We start from the raw sequence: 24,071 nt of genomic DNA, 5'->3' as shown, positions 1-24,071 counted from the left end.
TCAAACAATGCATTACTGAAACCTTAATAAATTCCTAAGGCAGATGAGATGTGATAGCTCGGTTGGTGAAGAGCATCGATTCAACGGTCCAGTAACTCATTCCACAATTAGGTCCTGTGGATAGGATGTAAGGCCATGTCTACCACAACCAACTGCTGATATTGCGGAGACAATGTGCACCTTTCATGCTCTCTCACTGAAATAAGACTCCAGACAAGTTACTAAGAACCATCCATCATCCATGGGCCATTCTTGGTCATGTGTGTGAACAAAATTATGAGAAATCTTTATTGTAATTAGTTATAAATCTAAAAATCTTAGAGATTTAGCAAATCAAAGGTTATATAACATTTACATGTGTAGTCAGCTTTCATTTGGAAATATCGTTTGCTGTCTTCAATATATGCAGGTTCATGGTCAGAGGTCAAAAGAAGTGGGTCATGTGTGCGACTTCACTCAGAAGCATGATTTTGAAAGTTTTTAAATTTCATTTAAACATTCCAATGAATAAAATGAAATTACACTAAACTAACTGAAAATAACTAACTAAAATTAAACTGATATTAAATTAGTTATAAGTCTATGAATTTTTTTATTTAAAACTAATGCCCAGAATGTCATGATTTCGGTCACACACGTGACAAAGAATTGCCCGCAAGTGATTCCATGGTCTGGCAGCTCAGTAAAACCATGTATATTGCAACCAGCTATTGAGGTTGCAGAGAAGGTGCACACATTACATGATCTCCAACCATGCATATTCTTAGAAACCATTCATTTGATTCCATAGTCTGGCAGCCCAGCTTCGTACGTATCACAGCGTCCTTTGGATAGGATGTAAAGCCGTGTCTTCAGCAAACCAACTGCTGAAACTAACCGCAAACAATTATTTTAGAACCATCGGTTGTTTTCTCATCTGTAGTTGTAGGCAAACATCCCGGGTATCCGCTCACATATGTTTCTATAGGAAAGACAGAGTGCATTGAACTCTTCCATGGTCAACCACAGAGGTCGTTGGGTGGGGTCAACTCCAGAGGTATCAAACACTTCCTGGGTCAAATCCTGTCTCTCCAATGGAAACAGTGTCCTGTGTAATTATGATAAAAACAGAAATTGAAGATCAATGTCAGGGCCCACTGGGGGGAACAGATTTTAGAACTGAAGTAGCTACCCTGGGTAAATATACCACTATTATTATTATTGCTATTATTATGTCATTGGTACATTGGTATGCAGAAGATCTATAAATCAACCAGTTTTAGATTCCTGACAATTGAGCTACATTTCATTCAAGTCATCAATCTTTTAAAGCTTCTCTTCTATTTGGTAAAGGCGCTGTCACACCTTGGCGTTTTAGATAGCGTATGCCCGACGTATGAGGAATTTGGCGAAAATGCTGGCGTACGTCGAATACGTTACGGGTAAGTTTTGCATACGTTAAGAGTACGCTAAAACACGCTGGTATACGTCGTCATACGGCGAGGTCGTCGAAAAATTTTGTGATTTTGTGCAAGCACAAAATTTTTCGACGTATGCCAGCGTATGGCTCATACGTCCCGCATACGCAGGCCATAAGTTGTAGGCAAGTTAAGCGATCGTTGATACACGTTATTCGTAAGTTACTCAGACAGCGTATGCCCGACGTATCAAAATTTCTCTAAAACGTCGGCATACGCTGAACTTTGATTTTTTTTCAACTCTGGGCGTATACTTAGCGTATTCATATCGAGTTGGACGTATACATAACGTATTAGTAACTTATATCGAACGCTTCATTAACTTATAAGTAACGTATTCCAACGAATGCTTAGCGTATTGCTGGCGTACACAACTTATGCCCTACGATAGCCTAACTTACGCATAGCGCGCGGCAGCGTATCGCTGACAAACACATGTCGTAGCCTATAAAAAGGCTGCCGCTCGACTATTCAAATCATAACCGCACGATACATCACCGTATCAACACCACCGCCATGCCGAAGAAAACTTCGAAGAACGCTACCAAGAAGTCCCCTGGCCGTGGGCGGGGGCGTGGACGTGAACACAAGCAGGATCCCTCACCATCACTCACAAGTCACAACCTCACCCTCTGATGGAGATGATGCAGGTTCCAACGCTTCTCGGGAATCGTCAGTGGCAGCAGCTGCTGCCTCCGTGACCTCCAACTCATCTCAGTCAACCTTTACCAAGAAGAAGAGGGCCAAGAAGACACAGTTTTGTCTTAATGTCCAAGAGGAGCAGCTCATGTGCGAATTCCTTCGAGAAAACGCCATGATCTGGGACATCAAGAGAACTGACTACAGAAGAGTGGACAAGAAGGCAAAACTCTGGGAGGATCAAGCCAAGGGGATGGGGAAGACTGTTGAGCACCTACAAGGGTGGTTCAAGTCCCTGCGAGACACCCACACCCGTCTCGACAAGAAGAGCGGTGATGGCGCCCCGGAATTGACGGAGAGGGAGCAGTGGGTGAAGACAAACTTCGGTTTCCTCAAGCCTGTGGTCCGCCATAATGCTGAGCCAGTCAACAGTGTAAGTATAAACAAATATTGATATTCATTTATATTAGTTTCATTGTGATTAAAAATCATCAAATATGCCTTGAATTTATGACTTGTATTTTAATAATATTTGCAGGTGAAGGCAGCCATTGCGGCACACAGCGGGGACCTCGAGGCCGCCGAGGCTGCCTGTGCAGACATCGTGGTTGATGATGAAAGCACGCCCTGCACTGTTTCATCCTCACAGCGCAAGGGCAAGCGTTGCCAGGAAGATGACCAGTTGCTACAGTCACTCCAGAAGAGGGTACACGAGACTGGGGAGGTCCTCAAAGGTCTCGCACACCCTCAGCCCATTACAGCCACGGCAGCCTTCGCCAACTACGTGCATGACAGCCTGGTCAGCATGTCCAAGCGCAGGTTTCGGAAGGCATGGTCAAGCATCAACACCATCCTCAGTGAGCTGATGGATGAGGAGAGTGATGAGGAAGAACCTCCCAGAGTCGTCAAATCTTCTTTCCCTGCTTCCGTGCGACCCAATTCAGCACCAGCTACCTACACCCCCACGGCGTCGGAGATGTACCAGCCAATTCCCGACATGTGGAGACACAAGGCACCGGCTCAGTCAGTCTGGGGTTCACAGACAGCTGACTACGTAGACCAGTACATGCAGCAGCCACTGCAGCCACAGTACCAAGAGCAGCAGCCTCAGTACCAGCGAATGATGCCTCCTCCCTCTCAGCTTGGGTTCCAGTCTCCTCCTCAGCAGTCAAGCTCCACCTCTGTATCCGCTGGCCAGGTACTGAGCCCTGGAGCCCTTGACACTAGCAGTTAGAGTCTGTGTTAACATCTCTGGACTCTCGGGAATCCTTAACCTTAACAAAACAACTGTTTTTATTTTCATATACAAGCAAAGTGACATGTTCATTCATTTAGATAGGAGTTTATAGGATCATTGTTCAAACGTGTTTGTTTACAACTGAATGATTTAATCACTAGTAATGCTTTTCTACATGTGTATAAAATGTTATCATGTGTCTTATGTCATGATAAAGTGACATGACATTCTAGTTTAAAACACCAAACATGGTTTTATTACTACATTATTAAAAATTATTTTCACTGTGACAGTTGTCTGATTCTCAGGATCAGGAGAGATACTGTTTTGGCCTCTTTCGTGCCATTCTGTATATACATGTATGACCATTTATATCATGTACCATTATTTTTTTTTCAGATGAGCTCTGAATAAAAATTGTTTTAACTCTTGATGTTTGTTGATGTTATTTTGAATATTTAATTCATAAAAAAATAAACATTGCTAAGTTAATTATGGCCTGATCTCTAATGCTTTTATTTTTTGTATGTGAATGAAAACTAAGTTGCTAATACATATTTTGTGTCTATCTTTATTAGCTTTTATTTGATAAGTGTGGCCATTACCCTTGCTTATCAATTAAAACAAAACAAAACAACTGTTCCTTTTTATATCCAAAGTGATACGTTTATTTATTTAGATAATAAGATTGCATACGATCATTCTTCAAACGTATTTATTTACCACTGAGTGATTTAATAACTAGTAATGCATATCTACATATCTATTAAATGTTATCATGGGTTTTGAGTCTTAATAAAGTAACATGACCTTCTTGATTAGACAACTAAACATAGTTTTATTAAATGCATTATTATTGTTTTCTCTTTTATTTAAGTCGCACTTCCTCATGTTGAGCAATTGTCAAATGCCACTCACTCGCTGTCGCATATAAAATCATAACTTTTAATTGAGAATGATTACTCAAAAGAGTAACTTTGTTGATGAATATGCTATTTGATTGCTAGTTTCAGTTATAAATTCCCCCGCCATCTTTAAATCAGCAAAGATGTACTGAACATACATCTACAACCATGAAAACGATCCATTTGGTATCTGAATTTCACACTTCACCATTAATATGTACAGTATCATTATATTTCCATTAACCACAATCATAATTTATATACCAGTACATGACACTAGACCATGTAGAACCATCCAAAAACGAAACATAACTTTCCCCTATGCCATTTACAAGATGGCCCAACTTTCCATGGATTTGACATCTTTTTAAAAACCGATTATTACTTTTAAATACAACCAACGTAAATATCAAAACTCTCACTGGAGCTACAAAGTTTACATCCCACAACGGCCAAATATATATAACAAGTGTATAAATAAAAAGTGGGTTCGACTCTCCCAAATCTCGAATACAGCCAATACAAACGTATTAAAAACAAGAAAATTATAATGATGAATATTTACAAATCGTACATGTAATTAAATAGCTTCTTCTACAATGTTCATTTTAAGAGGAATCTAACTGCCTCTTTAATCATTTATTGGATGAACAAAGCAGTAATCATCTAGATCATCTTATCTTGCCACGGAACTGCACCAGCTGGGGAGTTAACCCAGTGCGTGAGATTTCTCTGTTTCTTTCCGTCCTTGGAGGCAGTGTTGGGGCCACTAGCTGTCTGTGTGTCCTCCAAGTGACGTCCCTCTCGCCATGCTCCTGGCACAATGTCGCGGTTCTCATTCTCTTCTCGGTCAAGCTGATGGTTTTGTAGTCCTGGGTACCTGGAATTCCAAAAATGAATATGATTTTTTTTTTACTTATAAAGCGCACCTATGATAGAAGCGTATTCTAAGACGCTGTAAAAGAAAAGTAATATGATGATACTGTAGGGCTTACATATGAAATTTAAGGTAAAAATGATATTTTTATATAAACATAGGGTTAAAGGTTAAAATACACTGTATACTTCATAAAATATGTTATGGAAACATAAATTACCTGGTCCTCATGAGGTTGTGCAGGATCAAGCATGCTTTGACAATGAGCTTGACAGTGGAGGGGTGATGATGCATAGTACTTAGCAGAACCTGGAATCTGTTAGCCAGGATGCCGAACGCATTTTCTACCACTCTCCTTGCCCGAGAAAGCCTATGGTTGAAGATGCGTTGTTCATTCGTCAGACCCCGCAGGTTGTATGGCTTCATCATGCTTGGTCGTAGGGCGAAGGCATCGTCACCGATGAAGAAGAAGGGCACATCCTGGTTGTCATTGGGAAGAGGCTCAGGGTCAGGGAAACCTAGGGTGCCGTCTTCAGCACATTCCTTCAGCTCACAGTCGTTGTATATCTGCGCATCTGATGCTGATCCAGTACCACCGACATCTGCCCAAATGAATTTATAGTCGGCATCTACAAGCGCCAGCAAAACAATGGAGTAGAATCCTTTGTAATTAAAGTATTGGGACCCACTCTTTGGAGGACAGCGGCAGGCCACGTGTTTTCCATCAAGTGCCCCACATGTATGGGGAAAGTTCCATCTTTGGAAGAACTTGTCAGCTATGGCGCGCCAACCATCAGGAGTACTTGGGCAAACCAGCACCTCATCCACGTATTCATCAATAATGGCTTGACATACTTCTCTGACCACTCGGGATTGGGTGTTGTGAGGGACCCTCCATCCGAACTTCATCGAGGCATACTTGTTCCCTGAGGCAAGGTGACGCAAAGTTAGGGCCACCTTCATGCCGGGCTCAAGCGTATCCCTGTAGAAGGTGTACTCCTTGGTTATCCTTGGACCCACTCTGGCTAGCAACTCATCGAACATTGCTGGTTGCACACGCATGAAGTTGGTGAAGGATGCATGGTCCTAGTTACGAAGTTCCACCAGAAGCTGGTCATACATGCCAAAGTGCCGTCGCCTCCCAATCCATGGTCTAATCCACTTCCTTCTCCTCCGTTCACCTCTTCTTCTCCTGGCTCTGTTGGCACGCAACTGGTACAGTGTCAAGTCAATGAGGTCATTCTGATGTTGGAGGACAGCTAGTAGGTATTCTCGTCTCAGTCTTTCCGGATCCTCCATCTCTCGAATGGCATGGGCATCTGTCCACCATGAAGTCTTCATGAGTTCTGATGGGTTCCTCCTGTGAACCCCACCTTTACATACCAATTCTTATAAACGTTGTCAATACGCCATTATACGGTGGATGTAAGTTATAAACACGTTCAGTAAGTTTTGTGGTCGTCCGGAGCACGTCTTCATACGTCAATATATGTTGGAGTTAAGTTACACATACGTTCAAAGCACGTTACTCGTAGGTTAGAAGTAAGTTTTAGGGTACGCTGGACATTATCTCGACGTACATCGACTTATGAGTAACTTACGAGTAACGTGTGTCAACGTGTATCAACGATCGCGTAACTTGCCTAAAACTTATGGCCCGCGTATGCGGGACGTATGAGCCAAAAAAATTTTGTGCTTGCACAAAATTTTTCGACGACCTCGCCGTATGACAACGTACACCAGCGTGTTTTAGCGTACTCTTAACATATGCAAAACTTACCCGTAACGTATTCGACGTACGCCAGCGTATTCGCCAAATTCATCATACGTCGGGCATACGCTGTCTAAAACGCCAAGGTGTGACAGCGCTTTGATACAGTGATGTATCGTGCGGTTATGATTTGAATAGACGAGCGGCAGCCTTTTTATAGGCTATGACACGTGTTCGTCAGCAATACGCTGCCGCGCGCTATGCGTAAGTTAGGCTATCGTACGGCATAAGTTGTGTACGCCAGCAATACGCTAAGCATTCGTTGGAATACGTTACTTATAAGTTAACGAAGCGTTCGATATAAGTTACTAATACGTTATGTATACGTCTAACTCGTTATGAATACGCTAAGTATACGCCCAGAGTTGAAAAAACAACAACAAAGTTCAGCGTATGCCGACGTTTTAGAGAAATCATGATACGTCGGGCATACGCTGTCTAAAACGCCAAGGTGTGACAGCGCCTTAAATCCCCTAAAAGTACCTCTCGTCTTTAAAACAAGACTTTTAAACAAAAAGAAAATTGAGGAAAATAAAATGTCAGGATTGCTTTTTCACTCATTGACTAACAGAAAATAGCAAAAATGTAAATTTTTTGCTATTAAAAAAATCTTGCCAAAAAGTAATGGTAGTGTTGTGTATGGGAATGATAATATTTTAGAAGAAAGGCATGAATAAGGAAACTGTTGAGATGTTGAAAAAGCAAATCATGAAGTATTTTTTCAATGTTTCAGTAAATTTAAAATAAAAATAAATGAAATTAATGAAGTAAAGTATAGCATGTGATGGAAAGAATAGTTCAGAAGTATAATAGTTCTGTACTTTGATCAAAGTCACTGCCATCTTTATATACGAGTCTAGTTTGAAGTTTGATCATGGAAAAGGACACTCACAGATAAAAGAAAAGAATTCTTAGGCAACTACCAATGACGTATAGAGGCAGTAAATGAATTGGCACTCCCAATACAATATTCTACTTGATTCTCTTGAAAAAAATTAAAATTTCAAATCTTGGGATTTCTTTCTTTTAGGGGGTGGCATGACAACTTACTCAATTCCACGTTTGCAGTATTTCCTTCTGAAATGAAAGACACACCTCACTAGCTTCTCCACCATTTTGAAGGGTACCTTTATCTCTGGCTCTTGAAGTGGGGTGAGATGAACGACACCCACATCTATCTGTACAAAATACATTATGATAGTTTATTTCAATCCAGTTTTCATGAGTAGGACAGGTATGTGGAATAGACTCATATGTGAGAAAACATTCTTTTATACACGTGGGGAGCGTTTCATGAAAGGATTTGCCATGATTTTATCCCACAAGTCCTGTTCTATCCGACAGTAACCATAGTAAAAGTGCTTCTCAGCCAATCAAAACGGAAGATTGTCAGATCTAACAACTAGACGGACAAAAATATTGATGAAACGCTCTCCTGGAAAAAATCCACCAGGTGGGCGTTTCATAAAGTCGTTTGTAATTTGTAAAGTTACACGTAACTTAAAACACGACTGGAACATGATTTTAGGTGCTAAGTCGGCTATGTAAGGATTATACTGCTCACAAGAAAGGGTCACCAGTCGTGTACCAGTAGGCAGTTAACAAAAATTCCAGCCAAGCACATACACACACAAAATTCAAAGCAGTGTTGGCAAAAAAAAAAAAAAGAGTACATGTAGTCAGGGGAAAAGAGAAGTAGGAGGTTTCACGGGCCTAATCACTAGTGGCAGGCCATAAATATTCATTCGAGCCAACCCATTGCTATTTTTTTTTATTTTGATATGGCTGATTGACAAAGTGTATGCATATGATTGTCCATCTAACACTGATTCTATTTTTGGTAATTACTGAACTTCCTTTTCCCAAATTGGGAAGAAATATCACAAATTTTGGACTATATTTTCACTGGCGGAAGGATTAGGGCTATTTTGCTGTTTGAGGTGATGAATCTGCTCCCCCCGAAGGTGTCTTCAAACACGCCAATTTATTTTTAAAATGAGCCGGTCGAGGGACCCTTTTCTGGTCAGATATGGATTGCCAGATATAAATCCTATCCACTGGTAGTAAACATTCAACCCCCGAATTTCATCCTTATTTTTTATGAATTGTTTGAAGTGCCAATTTAACACATGAGTCTATGGGGAATGAATTAGGCCTGTGAAACCTATAACCTTGACCATAGCCTATAACATGGGGGATTCCCTAGTGGATGAAATACCTGCCCAACTCTTCAGTAGCAGATTGCATTTCACTAGTATAAATGTTCAATCATCAAGAGGTCCAAAAACTGAACTTCATGGCTATATACAAGGCTACATAGGGGGTATAACAGGTAACAAGTTGTTATTAGTAACTCTGTGTTTGTGTACCTAGGCTAGCTAGGCTGTGCGTGTGTTTGTCACTGACACTGGGTTGCTTGCATGTTGTCGTGTGTTTTCGTATACCGACGAGCGCTGCTGTAAATTGTGTATAGCACCCATCACAAGATATAGTACACATTAGATAGGCCTTGCATCAATTGCACTTGTGAAATGGGTTCATGGGGAAGGGAATGAGAAGAGAAAACTTTAGAATTTGACTGAAGAGTGGTGGATTCAAGAGGGAGGGGGGGGGGGGGGTAGAGAAAAGCATATAGTTAGCTGGGGGGGGGGGGGCTGAGAATGAGTTCTATACTGCTATCTTGTTCAACTTTTACTGACCTCTAGCCAGACTAGCCCCCATCCATTTAGAATACAAGCCATCTAACCCCCTCTCTCCCTGTCACTCTCTCTTACACCTTGGCTTGGGCCCTTGTCATAGGAAGATGTGAATGTATATAGTATGCTTGTATGTTGATTCTCATTTCTTTTTATTGTTATCTAATTTAACTCATGTGAATCTGGTATTGATATTGTGGGCAGATCTAGAATCCAGATATGCACACTATTCATATCTACAATTTGTATTATAGGATTTGGGCCCTACATTGCATCCATTGTTGAGCTACATACAGGCATGTAGGATGTGTATAAATCCATAGGGCACTGGACATTAGGAGTAACATTAGAAATGGTCATTACATAACACATCTGTATATTTCATGCATTTCTTTGTGATAAAGTGAGTGTACAGATGTTAAAGAACAGCCAGGAAGGTAAATTAAAAAGAAACCTTCATGTGCCATACAATACAGGTTTCACGGGCCTAATCACTAGTGGCAGGCCATAAATATTCATTCGAGCCAACCCATTGCTATTTTTTTTTATTTTGATATGGCTGATTGACAAAGTGTATGCATATGATTGTCCATCTAACACTGATTCTATTTTTGGTAATTACTGAACTTCCTTTTCCCAAATTGGGAAGAAATATCACCAATTTTGGACTATATTTTCACTGGCGGAAGGATTAGGGCTATTTTGCTGTTTGAGGCGACGAATCTGCTCCCCCCGAAGGTGTCTTCAAACACGCCAATTTATTTTTAAGATGAGCCGGTCGAGGGACCCTTTTCTGGTCAGATATGGATTGCCAGATATAAATCCTATCCACTGGTAGTAAACATTCAACCCCCGAATTTCATCCTTATTTTTTATGAATTTTTTGAAGTGCTAATTTAACACATGAGTCTATGGGGAATGAATTAGGCCTGTGAAACCAGGAAGACATGGCAGGGTTCCCAGCTTTGAAAGAAAACAAAATTCCATGATTTAAACCCTGATTTTCCCCTGATGAAATTTAAAAATTCCCAGATAATTATTCAAAGTCATTCCCAGTTTCGCATGTTTTCTAAGATGTTGTAGTGCATAACATGTATTTTCAGTATAAAAACAATAATGTAAAACTAATTAGTACTACCATAACCAGTCATTCAATGGATGTTGTTTTGATATGCAATAAAATATAACAGAGTCTGACTACCAGGATTTTGACTTTTTGGCTGATCAAAATTCCCTGATTTTTCCCTCATGTGAGGCATTTTCCCCTGATTTGGGGTATTTTTTTAAAATCAAAATTCCCTGATTTTTCCATGACTGGAAAAAGTAAAAATAATTTCCCTGATGTTGGGCTGGGAACCCTGCAAGGCCTTTTCACCCCAATCTATCCCTAGTTTTACCTGTGGTTTGGGAACGAATGCTGTGCCAGGTATCACAAAACACTGTTTGACATCACATAGATGTTGGGCCATTATTGACAACCTGCTTCGCTGGATGTCACCAGGTGGCGCTGTTAATCTCTGAATCAAGGGGAAAAAAAACAGAGACTATGCGTAATAAAAAAAAACAAGCATGCTATTTAAATTAGCAATATCTACTACATTTTAGGATTATTGTTAATGTTTGGATTGTTGAATTTCAAGTTAAAGTAAACTGTATAAAGGTGAATGGGTCACTAGGTCACACTTTTAATCTCTGGATCAAGAAAAAAACCCTAGACTGTTTGCAAGATGAAAACTAGCAGGTAGCCATGTACATTGGCCAACTTATACATGATTGATAATTTTCTGTATTATTCTAGATGTTTGTGATTGTTTGAATTCCAAGCTGAAAAAAAATCCAACAAGGTGAAAGGGTAAGGTACTTTATAACACATTTAAAAACAAGACAGACCCAAAAATTGCTCAAAAATATGATTTCATCTAAAATCAATGTGAGTTTTGTTTCTACTCCTTCCAAAATCCAAAAATGTATCATCTATTTTTATTTTTTGGATTAAAACAATAAATTTCATGTTTTCCAATGAATAAATCTTAAAATCCATAAAATGATAATGTAATATCACCTTCTAAAATGTTTACATTTGGTATGAATCCTAAATTAGTAGACTATCTGGGCATTAGACTAAAATAAAATTTGACTAGGTGGGTATTAGACAAGGGTATTATAAGACCAAATTGATAGTAGACCAAAAATGGTTAAGCACACGCGGTATCAGAGTCTCTGAGAATCCCTACTAATTGAAGACAAAGGGAATAAAAATCCCTGACAGTTTCAATCCTACCTCGGCAGTTAAACTGACAAAATAACTCGTAGATGAAATGTTAATTTGCCAGGGCAAGTGAATTTTAAACATACCTCGGCAACTTCTTTTTGGAATGTGAGTAGCATACGAGTTCTCCCATATGAGAATGGACCGGTCCTCTCGGCTACAGCTTCTAACCATCGTAACATCAGAGGAAGAGAGACATTGAAAGGCAGGTTTCCAATTATGTGGAGATTGGGAGGATCTAGGAAACAATAAAAAGACAAATTAAAAGGATGAAACAAACAGTGAAGTTATGCAGAGCTGCCAACCATGAAAGTACACACATTAGTATTCGGAACACCCAAACTTAGTATTTTTCTTTTAAAATTCACATCTTATTAAAATGGCCATCTTATCAACTGAAGTATTTTAAAATATATATACATCTATACATTTATGTAAATACTTTGTTGTGCTCACATGTGGATCCAGGATCATGCAGTGTAGTCCAAGGCATAGGGAAACTGCCTTCGTCAACTGTTCTTCTATAAAACCAAAGCCGAAACGCAGGGAGAGATTTCATCAAGTTTCGCCAAGTGTCAACAACAATTCATCGTCGGTGAAGCTCATACAATCGCTTCTCCAGCACGTGAATATCATTCTCGAGTGATATTACGAAGTACGAGTTTCAGCACTTGCAAACAACTCAGATACAATTTTTCATGTATCCTTCCTCCAGCAGTAGCTCTTTCACTTTTTTTTCCTTATATCAGTCACAAATTCGTACTATTGACTGCCTATTCATATTTTTTTCGCTTGCGCCATGAGCATCTTCGCAGAGTGTGTACGCTTTATAAAATAACACCATTATTATTATCATTGTATTCATAAATATCCTTATATGTTTGTATAACATACAATTTTTTTGACAGCTGGCAGCTCTGCTTTACAGCTGTAATTCAGAAATCATAACATAATTTAATGGTAAAATCATATGCAGTGAGACTTTCTGATGGTGTGGTACAAAGGTTAGTGATTAATCCTGAACTTGATTTTCATGATTCGTCATGCATTGTAGTCAATGCAATCAATCGTTAGAAAATGTTCTATGATGATTGCTAAACTTTGTGTATGGGCCAGACTTTCTTTTAAGGCCTGGTCTGCGACCCGATTTCAGAAAAAATGTAGTAGAATTCGATGCTAACATTGAGACTTGGAATATCTTACTGTGTAATCTTTAAGTATGCTATCATCCTTCTTAGAATAAAAGTGAATATAATATCTAGTCGTAATGTAATGTCATAGCAGTCGTACGATTGGCTACGATTTGAAACTAATTTGGTCTTACTCTGAAATAAAGGCTTGCAATCTTTCAAAATAGTTATATTAGTATTCTTTCAATTAATTTAAACCTCAAATAAAATGATATGTTCCATTCAAATTTTCAGAAAATGAGCAAAATGCAATTTGTTCCAAAATCGGACCGCAATCCAGTCGTAAGGTGTGCGGTGGCCTTTATAGAAATGAAATAGTACAGGATGCTATGTCTGGAAAGCTCATGCAACACCTCCATCTGAAAGTGTTAGGGCTAATCGTAATGAAAAATGGGAAAGAATTTGAGAAAAGTTGATCATGAGCCAACTATGAAATGGTTTATTTACTCTTTGAGCTTACCATCATCCCATTCTTTCTTGATATGACCAGGGAAGGCATTTTCAAACTTGAACCGTAAGATATCACCACAAGCTACTCTCACTCTCCCTTCTGTTGCTTCAGTTAACATCTACAAAAAAAACAAAATAAGGCTCAAAGAGTTCATAATTCATAGCAAAAGGGGAGAAATAAAATGAAACACTGTAGAAACACGCATGAAATTCCAAAATAAAAATAGTATGTGCTCTACTTTTCATGAGGAATTCCGTCCATTTGTTTAAGTGGATGAGCTTGGAATTATATACAAATCTTTTTCACGAGACAAAAAAAACCTAAAAACTAAACAAAACAAACAGAACTTGTCATAATTTATCTCAATCATGAGTTGTGGATGTCAAAATGCAGGACTGGGTTATCTTTATCTTTATCTCTTCATTTGAAGTGGGTGTTTCATAAAGTTGTTTGTATAAAATTACAAGAGACTTTATGAACGACTGGTGATCCTTTCTAAGAAACATCACTACCCATGAAAATCTGGTGTGAAACATTTACCCCAAGGAAGGATCCCCAGTCGTTCGTTGTCACTCGTTACTTACGGATAGCCTTGTGAAACACCCACCAAGACTGAAAATCATTCTACAGCAAAAATCTGAGCTCTTGCAAAAGAGGGGATCATGTCGGGTTCCATGACATTTGCTCTGGTGACAATTGCTCGGCTCTAAATTCCACACATTACCTAGTCAAATAACCAACATCAACCCTGGGTTTTAATTTTATACCTATCATCAGCCCAACCCTAAACCTAACACGAAACCCTGTTGCAACTCTAACTCTAACCCTACATCTTAGATGTAATTAAGCCTGGAGCAATTGTCGCAGGAGGGAATGTCGTGTAACTATGTGTGTCATGAGGTGCATTGCAAGATGGATAGGATTTGTATGTTTGGCCCACAATGGGACAGCTCCCCTCTTGATATGATTTCCAACTGACATCCCTCTCCCAGTGCACTGCAATGTATACCACGTGCTGTGAGAAAGGGCCCAATAAGATATGCACTTTTCTTTACATGGTACTAAATTTTGTGCGTCTTGCTGTGGTTTGATTCTGTCTACACAGATTGATTCACTTAAACACAAATTGATTTAAGTAAAATAGTGGACTAAAAAAATTCAAAACGATGGGCTCAATAATAATTGACCATCGAACCTAGGTGAGTTGAGTGCCCCATGACATAGACCCACATTCATTACTTATCAACACAAAAAGCTCTTTTAAATAGTAAAAACATGATTATTGTAATCTTCATAACCATAGTTTTCACCCAGACTGAAAACCACCTTTGTGAATTCCAGAAAATATCTCTACGTTTCTTGGGGAAAACTAGTTTAGATTTTGGAAATCAGACAAAAATGGTCTACCTCCAAACTGGGGATGAATCTGGTATCCTTCTCAATAACCAAGAGGTCTTTTACTCCTTGATTGATGATAGATCTAGTGATACCACCAGGTCCTGGTCCTACTTCGCAAACATGGGATCCCTGGAGACTTCCAGCTTGACGGACAATCTTATCTAGGTAAAAAAACAAAAATGATCAATCTGGATGGTATTTCATTCAACAGTTACTAAGGTTATGAACAACCTGATGTATAACTTTACGTAAAACTTTATGCACAACTTAACATACAACTTTAAGCACTACTTTACGGACGACTGGATAATGTTCTTGGGTGCTACTTCTGGGTTGGAGTTTGCAGAGTGATTTTCACTGTATCAGTTTGTGTGCGAAGCAAGCTATCGCTATAGAAGCCACATCACTGGTAGATGAGCATTCAATTAAAAACACATTGTCAGCTAAGAACCAACAGACAGGAAAATTTTGTTAAAACTTAGTTAATATTGTCGACCGATTATTCATTATGAGGATTATTTTCAAAATACATGGTTATGAAGCCCGTCTAATTGTTTAAAGCACTTCATAATCGCAATTTGGTCATAATTCGACTGGCCATTAAACCTACTTCTTAAATGTTCTTCGAACACACTGTATGGATAAACATTTTTTATTGGATCTGTTTTCCCCAAGGCTGAGCTACGGTACTAATAATCTTAAATAATTTTCATAAAAGAATGTTTGTGATGATACAAACTTTTACAAAGTAACTGTCAACTGCATGTTATTGCATTGTTATCCTTCTGCTGATATACAAGAAACCTTTATAAATTATTTAGACAGTCCAATTGAAAACAAAAACTATTTTTGTTCCTGTTGTCAATTTTGATGTTATAGATGTTGTAAATGGCTTGAAAAGGAAGAGCCATGGTTTTGATGGTGTAAGATCCATGGTATAATTAATGATTCAATATTTAAAAAGAGTTACACCTCTCACTCATATTTTCAACGTGTCTTTGGTGCAGGGGAGTGTTCCTATGAAATTGAAAATAGCTAGTTTTGCCTATAATATAAACAAGTGGAATGCCTCTGGCCGTCTCACCTGCATCACGCGGTTCAATATAGCAGCAGTGCTGACTTTGCATACTACTCTAACTCGCACAAGATGTTCAGTGATACATGGTTACTCTTATGTCCTCTTTTTATGAACTAGACCAATAAACTTACAGAGATATGATGGTTATTCAACAAAAAACCCCAACATGGCCAAAGTTCATTGACCTTACATGACCTTTGATCTTGATCATGTGACCTGAAACTGGAACAGGATGTTCAGTGATACTTGATTACTCTTATGTACAAGTTTCATGAATCAGATCCATAAACTTTCAAAGTTATGATGGTAATTCAACAGATACACCCAATTCGGCTAAAGTTCATTGACCTTTGACCTTGGACATGTGACCTGAAACACGCACAGGATGTTCAGTGATACTTGGTTACTCTAATGTCCAAGTTTAACGAACTAGACCAATAAACTTTCAAAGTTATGATGGTAATTCAACAGATACCCCCGATTCGGCCAAAGTTCATTGACCCTAAATGACCTTTGACCTTAATCATGAGACCTGAAACTTGCACAAAATGTTCAGTGATGCTTGATTACTATTATGTCCAAGTTTCATGAATCAGATCCATAAACTTTCAAAGTTATGATGGGAATTCAACAGATATCCCCAATTCGGCCAAAGTTCATTGACCCTAAATGACCTTTGACCTTGATAATGTGACCTGAAACTTGCACAAAATGTTCAGTGATGCTTGATTACTATTATGTCCAAGTTTCATGAATCAGATCCATAAACTTTCAAAGTTATGATGGGAATTCAACAGATATCCCCAATTCGTCCAAAGTTCATTGACCCTAAATGACCTTTGACCTTGGTCATGTGACGTGAAACTCATGCAGGATGTTCATTGATACTTGATTAACCTTATGTCCAAGTTTCATGAACTAGGTCCATATATTTTCTAAGTTATGATGACATTTCAAAAACTTAACCTCAGGTTAAGATTTCGATGTTGATTCCTCCAACATGGTCTAAGTTCATTGACCCTAAATGACCTTTGACCTTGGTCATGTGACATGAAACTCTAATAGGATGTTCAGTAATACTTGATTAACCTTATGGCCAAGTTTCATGAACTAGGTCCATATACTTTCTAAGTTATGATGTCATTTCAAAAACTTAACCTCAGGTTAAGATTTGATGTTGACGCCGCCGACGCCGCCGCCGTCGGAAAAGCGGCGCCTATAGTCTCACTTTGCTTCGCAGGTGAGACAAAAACCAAATACCTCAGAAACGAGTAATTATAGACTGACCAATTTCTCTACTCACTGTCTTCTTTAGGATTTTGGAAAATCTTGTATACCTACAATGATTAAATTTTTGAAGTCTTTTCAAATTTTCTCAAGTTCCCAATTTGGTTTTTGAGAGAAACATGGTATTCTCTGTCTGTTAGATAAGATACATGCATTTTCTGCACTAAACACTTTCAATATGATTATGTGAACCAAAATATTCTCTTGCACAAACTCTCTTATTATGGGGTCAGGGGGACTGCACTTAAATGGTTTAGAAGTTATCTTAGTAACAGACAACAATTTGTGCAGCTTATGCCATGGTCACATTTGTTCTAGTCGAAAACGGCCGTTTTAACAGTTTTTTGTCCAACTACATATAGGTGGTTTGAATCAAAATTGATAAAACGGCTGTTTTGGACTCGCCGTACGGCCGCCGTAGAACAAATGTGACCATGGTATTAATGAAGTATCTTCAGAAATATGCGACCAGTCACATGTGGAGTACCTAAACTTCCCTTCTGGGTCCCTTGGTTTTTTTATTTCAAACGTTAATGATTTTCCAACATTTTCAAAAAAGTTCTCTTTTTCGTTATTTGTAGGTGATACAAGTGTATTCTGCTCTCTCAGAAACTTAGAAACTCTTCTAGGAATTGTAAATAGAGAGCTATGTGTGCTGACTAAAGGGATTCAAGCAAATAAACTGTCGCTTGATTCACTGAAAATGAAATACATGCTATTCAATAATGCTAAGACAGTTATGCCTAATTGTAGTCTTTGACAAGGTAAATATTGAAAAGGTATCATCTATTAAATTTCTAGGTCTCTACATTGATGACAAGTTGCCTTGGAAGGTGCATGCATCCCACTTAAGTATGTAAATTACTTTCTAGAAATGTTGGTGTGATTAAAAAACTGAAGCTTGTATTCCCTAGAAGTGTACTTTTTGCCCTACTAAATTATTGTGTGCTTGCCTGGGGATCTCAGTCAAATCACACTTAGGGAAAATTCTGCTCATTCAAAAGAGAGCAGTGAGAATCATGTAGGCTGCTGATATGCCCGCTCACACTGATGAGCTTTTTTATGAAAACAAAATACTGAAGGTCCAAGATATCGTTTATTATCTTGGATAAATTATGTATCAGTTGGAAAAGGGTCGAGTACCCACGGCAATAGCATCCAAGAATAACCAAATACACAAATACCGTACGAGACAAGCTGCTTTAATTACATCATGTATCATCATCATCATCATCAGTTAGAACTCGGCTCAGAATTAAATCACTTGCATATACTGGACCAAAAATTTTAGTATTTGTTAAATAATTATTTAGATAAATTGTTCTTCAAAACGGCATTTTGTAACATTGCTTATATCGTAGCTATGTTATAACGAAGCGGTTCAAGGGTCGAGCTATTGTATTTGCGTTATGTACATTTGGATCGAGGGATCTACACGAGATCGGTCTGGTAAGAAACCTTCAATTTTCAACATTTTTAGTAACAGATTTCTTAAACCTTTCTACGCATTAGGCATACATGGCATAGGCCTAGCGTAAAATAAATAGAATCACCCCGATTTACTTGACTTTTATCTTAAAATACAGGTACATATTTCCTAGCTAGCTAGGGAAATCCATTTTTGTTTTGGTCAGTCTCTTATGCATCATAATGCATGCATGGGAAGAGTGTTAAGACTCCATGATGAAGAAGTAAATGTCGAAATATTAAAAATAACATTATCATGGAGTGGAGTCCTCAACTTCTCAAGACTAAAAATGAATTGAGTGCTCAGCTTACCTGTCAGTTTCAAATCGAGGATGAAGTTCTGAGCAAGATGCTTTTCTGCTCGAAGTCCATATAATCTGATAATTTCTCTGATAGTGGGTAATGGAGGGAGTCTTGATCTTGCTGCCGTCATATTGAGATTATTTTTCTGGACTCTATCTTAAAGACTTAGTGTAGTCTAACTTAGAGATCGCCTGCTGCGCTACGCAAGAATACGTCATTCAGCGGAATTCTCAGACAAAATCAGCCGTCAGTGTCCCGTGTGATTTGATGGGGAACCGGTCGGAGGAGATCCTGCTACACGTGCGTACAGTGCCACCTACGCCAGCAGCCGATACTGTGCTATGTGCATTACCAGTAGGTATGGGGCCGATTGCACGAAAGGGTCTTTGCAAGGACCGTCTTTCGTGTCGCCCATCTTTTATGATGCGCCATGTGAAACGCATTTTCAATAAATTACCTGCAAACATATTTAATTCGTCCGTTAAGATTAACAAAGTATTTGTTTATAAAATGATGTGATATATCATGAAATTGTATAAAATTTGATTTAAAAGCAAGCTAACAAATCTTATTCTTCATCATAAATTTCAGAAACACCCCGCTTATAGCGTATCATAAAAGATGGGCGACACGAAAGACGGTCCTTGGAAAGACCCTTTCGTGCAATCGGCCCACGGTAGCTAGTACCGTATTTCCTTGATGTGTATACGGTGCACCATTCTCGTGGTGGTTGCACAGGTAGATTTTCATTTGTCCGCTGACGGCTAAGCTTTTCGGTGCTTATTATTTATGACAAGTATAATTAGGCCTACATCCCATACACTGGTATTCATGACACCCCACCCCCAACATTCTGGCATGGGCAGTTGGCAAATTCATATACCGGTACCATTATGTAGGATATGGGAGAGAAAGAGAGAAAAAGAAAGAGAGAGATAAAAAAACAAAGAAAGAAAGAAATAATTTTTTTTTGCTGGCTACGATACCCCTGCCACCCCTCCCTGCCAGCATAAGCATGATAAGTAGCACATCTACGTCTGAAGGAGAGCGCAGCAATAGACATTGCAGGGGCCGCGGAACCGGGGGGGGGGGGGGGCTTCAGCCTCCCCACTTTTTCAAAAACCGTGTACAAAAACGCAAAAATGGCCATACGCTGGTCATTTTTTTTTGCATGGTCAGCCCCCAGTGGCGTACCTGGGATTTTCCACGGGGGGGGGGGGGGGCAAAACCGGTCGAAAAATCTGACAAGCAACAAAAAAAGGGTTCAATCAAAAAGCTCTACAATCGTACCTGAAAAAAAAATTGAAAAGCAAAAAAAAATAAAATAGTCTTCAAGTTTGTCAGAGGGGGGGGGGGGGGGCAGGGATATGTCTTTTGTATGGGTTGTGACTCGTCGGGGGGGGGGCAAACTGCCCCCTCTGCCCCCGTAGGTACGCTAGTGTCAGCCCCCCCCCCACTTTGAAAACCGTTCCGCGGCCCCTGCGTTCTACTTTGATCGATGAGTCCTGGCGTTCGAGTAAACTAAACTAAGAAAAAAAAAAGAAATTAAAGAATTAAGAAAGAATCAAAGAAATAGAAATACATTTAAAGAAGCAAGAAAGAAAGCTAATTAAAGAAACAAAGAAAGAAATAAGAATTAAAGGAAGCCAGAAAAAAGAAAGAAAGAAGGAAATTAAACATCGAAAGAAAGAATAAGAAAGAAAAAAAAGAGAGACTAAATTGGAAAGAGAGAGAGAGAGAAAGAAAAAGAGAAAGAAAAATAAAGAAAGAAAGGTTTTCAGGGGCGGACATTCACACAAACCTTTATTCCTCCCAGGCCTGAACATTACCATGTTTTAATATTCTGCGGTTCAAACAAGGAGGTCCTTATATTGTCAAATCAGTAAAAATTGCCGGGGGGGGGGGCAGTCAAATTGCCGTACACCCATGCATGCATGCGCGACAAAAAAAGTTTTTTTTCAAAGATATTTTTTCGAGTTCATATTCTGGCGACAACTTGTTTAGGGGCCAAAATGTGTAAATGTAGCCAACGAAAAACTTGTTGGTCATTTTGAACACTAAAACTCGTCGTTTAGGGTGTGTTTGGAAATAATATGGTCACGCATGTGTACAGCAAATTTGACTGCCCTCTCCCCGGGAAAAAATGTATAATTCAAACAATAAAACACAAAATAAAGAGTGGTACCATCACGGTGAGGGACATCATCGATTCTCTCATATGCATATCACTGAGTTGTGCATTATTATAACTGTTTTGTGAAAAATAAGCTAATTAAACTTCAAAATGCCAAAACTTTCTGATTTTGATTAAATTTTCAGCGTTATATGCTTCTTTAATTTTTCTATATATTGATTTAAACCAACTTTCTTGTGGAGTGATCTTGACTTTAATAATATGAGTGGGTGATTTCTTGGTAACCCGACACATGCTCCGGCGACGATTGCTCCGGTGACAAATGCTCCCCAAAATGCGACATTTGCTCCACGACATTAGCTCCGCCGATATTTGCTCCGCCGAAATTTGCTCCGCCGACAGTTGCTCCGCCGACTGTTGCTCCGCCGATATTTGCTCCGCCGACAGTTGCTCCGCCGACAATTCTCCGCCGACAGTTACTCCGCCGACAGTTGCTCCACCGACAATTGCTCCGCATTCAGCGACAAATGCTACCCGAACGACACATGCTCCAGCGACAATTGCTCCGCCGAAATTTGCTCCGCATGTATAGGGACAAAATGCTCCGCTGATAATACCTCCGCCGAAAATGCCATCCACCGAAAAATTAATGTTTTTTTATGTAAAACTAACAACGCTTCTTCTCCAAAGCTGTATGGTCATTATCATTATTCTATATATTTTTAACAATCCTAATTGAATTGCTCAACAGAAAGAAATAGTTTGGCTCAAATTAAATTTCCCATCAGTGCTTTCATCTCGAATGTATCTACTTTTCTTTCCTTTAAAACCAATTTCTCCCCCGTCCCTCTCCCCTCCTGTTTTAATTTTTTTTCTCTCTCTTCATTCCTAGTAACTTATGTTCCTATTCCTTTTACAACCTCTCCCTTCTTCTCCTATTTCTTTCTTCTCGCTGTAATGCTATTTTGGTCTGTCTTTTACTGTTTATTCTTCTAACTTTTTCCTACCCCCTCTAATGGAATTGAAAACTAATGAAGTTTTACAATCTTGTTAGAAAGGTGTTTCCTGTCACTTTCACTCCATTTTCTTTTATTATTTTTCCCTTAATATTACGTGCAGTTTGAAATTAACTCTCCGCTTAAAGGACATGTCCACCACAAGAAAAAGTTGATTTGAATAAAAAGAGAAAAATCAAACAAGCGTAACACTGAAAATTTCATCGAAATGGGATGTAAAATAAAAAATGTTATGATATTTTTAAATTTCGCTTAATTTCACAAAATAGTTATATGTACATCCTGGTCAGTATACGAGAGAACTGATGACATCACTCACTCACTATTTATTTTGTATTTTATTTTAAGAAATATACAATATTCAAATTTTCTCCTCATTTTCCTGTAAAAAATGTTTTATTTCTCCCTGAACATGTGGAATTATCATTGTTTAACATTTCTTTTAAGGGGTAGTCCTAATAGTCACATCTTAGCTTTATTCTTATAAATCAACATAGATATATGATATCATAATCCTTATTTGAATAATGCAATCGCGAGCGCGAACATTTTTTTTTACTTTATGTGTTTTGTCCTAAAATTTGAACATACTGGACAATGTAATCATGAAAATAATATGTATGCAACTGGATAAATCTACGAATGCGAAGCGTGAGCAGAAATTGTTAATACACGCTTTGAATTGATCAGAAAGGTACTATTAAGTTTGCCTGCAGTTAGCCTTGAAGTAATTACATATTTTAACAATCAAATAATGCGAGCGCGGAGCGCGTGCTGATTTTTTTTGGACATTTCTAAAAAATGGAAATTCTTAGCACTTTTTGTGATTTCAACAGGATAGGTATTCAACTAAACAATTGATGCCAGCGCGAAGCGTGAACGGAAAATTTCGATATTGAGACCTAAAACGAGATACTGTATTCACGTTATAGAAATTATGTAAAAGATGAGTAATTGGGGATCTTCCTAACACTAATAATTCGAGCGCAAAGCGCGAGCAAATTTTTTTTATATACGTTTAAACTGATCGAAAAGGTACCTGTGAAGGACTGCTTGCAGTTAGCCATGAAGACTCTATATATTTCAGCAATCAAATAATGCGAGTGCGAAGCGCGAGCTGAACATTTTTACCTTTCTACATAGAGAATGAAAAAATTCAATCAATTTCTCTAATCATGAATAGGATAGCTATATAACCTAACGATTGATGCAAGCGCGAGCGACAAAATTCGAAATTTAGTCCTAAGAACGGGACACTCTATTCATGTTTTGTAAATCATGAATAGGGTGAGTAATAGGGATCTTCCTATATTAATAATGCAAGAACGGAGCACGAGCAGAAAATTGTTGATATTGTAATCTGAAACTGGACATTCTCGCGTGTGTTTTTTATATATAGACCTAGAAACTAGGCATTCTAAATATATCTTTTATCATAAAAATCAATAAAAAAAGGTGTATTTCAGCTCTAGTTTAAGCAATTTGTAGGAAAATTGTGAGGTGAATATGGATCATACTGAAAAAACAGCTAATATTTTTCATATTATTACTTAAGGTTTTGACATGAGACCGGGACATGATTAGGACAAGTCATCACATGATCTTCCTATCCCTCTTGCTAAGTGCGAGATGAAACAAAAGGGACAATTTAATCACAAAAATTATTTATCTTATTTAATAAGCTAATATGCCCAAGTAGGACACGAAATCATGGCCTGAAAACTGGACATTTCAAGAACTTTGGTAATTATGAATAAGATGCATGAGTAAATACATTTTAACGATTAATGCAAGCGCGAATCGCGAGCCGAAACTGTCATGAAATGTGGATTTTAAGAAGTTTGTTGTGTAATCAATATATCAACATATTTAAAAATCACTTTAAAACAATCAATT

General features: G+C 38.5%; 1 protein-coding gene across 1 annotated transcript; it reads right to left on the bottom strand.

Moving 5' to 3' along the window:
• Positions 1 to 613: 613 nt before the first annotated feature.
• Positions 614 to 19,404, bottom strand: LOC121413719 (dimethyladenosine transferase 1, mitochondrial-like). The gene is made up of 7 exons (XM_041606644.1): positions 19,035 to 19,404; positions 14,900 to 15,051; positions 13,502 to 13,610; positions 11,938 to 12,089; positions 10,980 to 11,099; positions 7,937 to 8,064; positions 614 to 1,087 (listed from the first exon to the last, which is right to left on the bottom strand). Exons 1-7 carry the CDS (start codon positions 19,153 to 19,155, stop codon positions 913 to 915), a joined length of 957 nt encoding a protein of 318 aa, XP_041462578.1. The 5' UTR covers positions 19,156 to 19,404; the 3' UTR covers positions 614 to 912.
• Positions 19,405 to 24,071: the final 4,667 nt, after the last annotated feature.

The sequence above is a fragment of the Lytechinus variegatus genome, chromosome 4, assembly GCF_018143015.1.
Source record: "Lytechinus variegatus isolate NC3 chromosome 4, Lvar_3.0, whole genome shotgun sequence".
Lineage (NCBI taxonomy): Eukaryota > Metazoa > Echinodermata > Echinoidea > Temnopleuroida > Toxopneustidae > Lytechinus > Lytechinus variegatus.
Note: the sequence above shows the minus strand (reverse complement) of the source record. Positions and strands in the feature narration are given on the sequence as shown.

Coding starts and splice junctions, on each gene's coding strand:
- LOC121413719 (XM_041606644.1), bottom strand. CDS start 19,155: ATGACGGCAGCAAGATCAAGACTCCCTCCATTACCCACTATCAGAGAA. Junction 13,611..14,899: donor GATTCATCCCCAGTTTGGAG/GTAGACCATTTT, acceptor TTTTTTTTGTAG/ATGTTAACTGAAGCAACAGA. Junction 8,065..10,979: donor CATTCGTTCCCAAACCACAG/GTAAAACTAGGG, acceptor TATTTTGTACAG/ATAGATGTGGGTGTCGTTCA.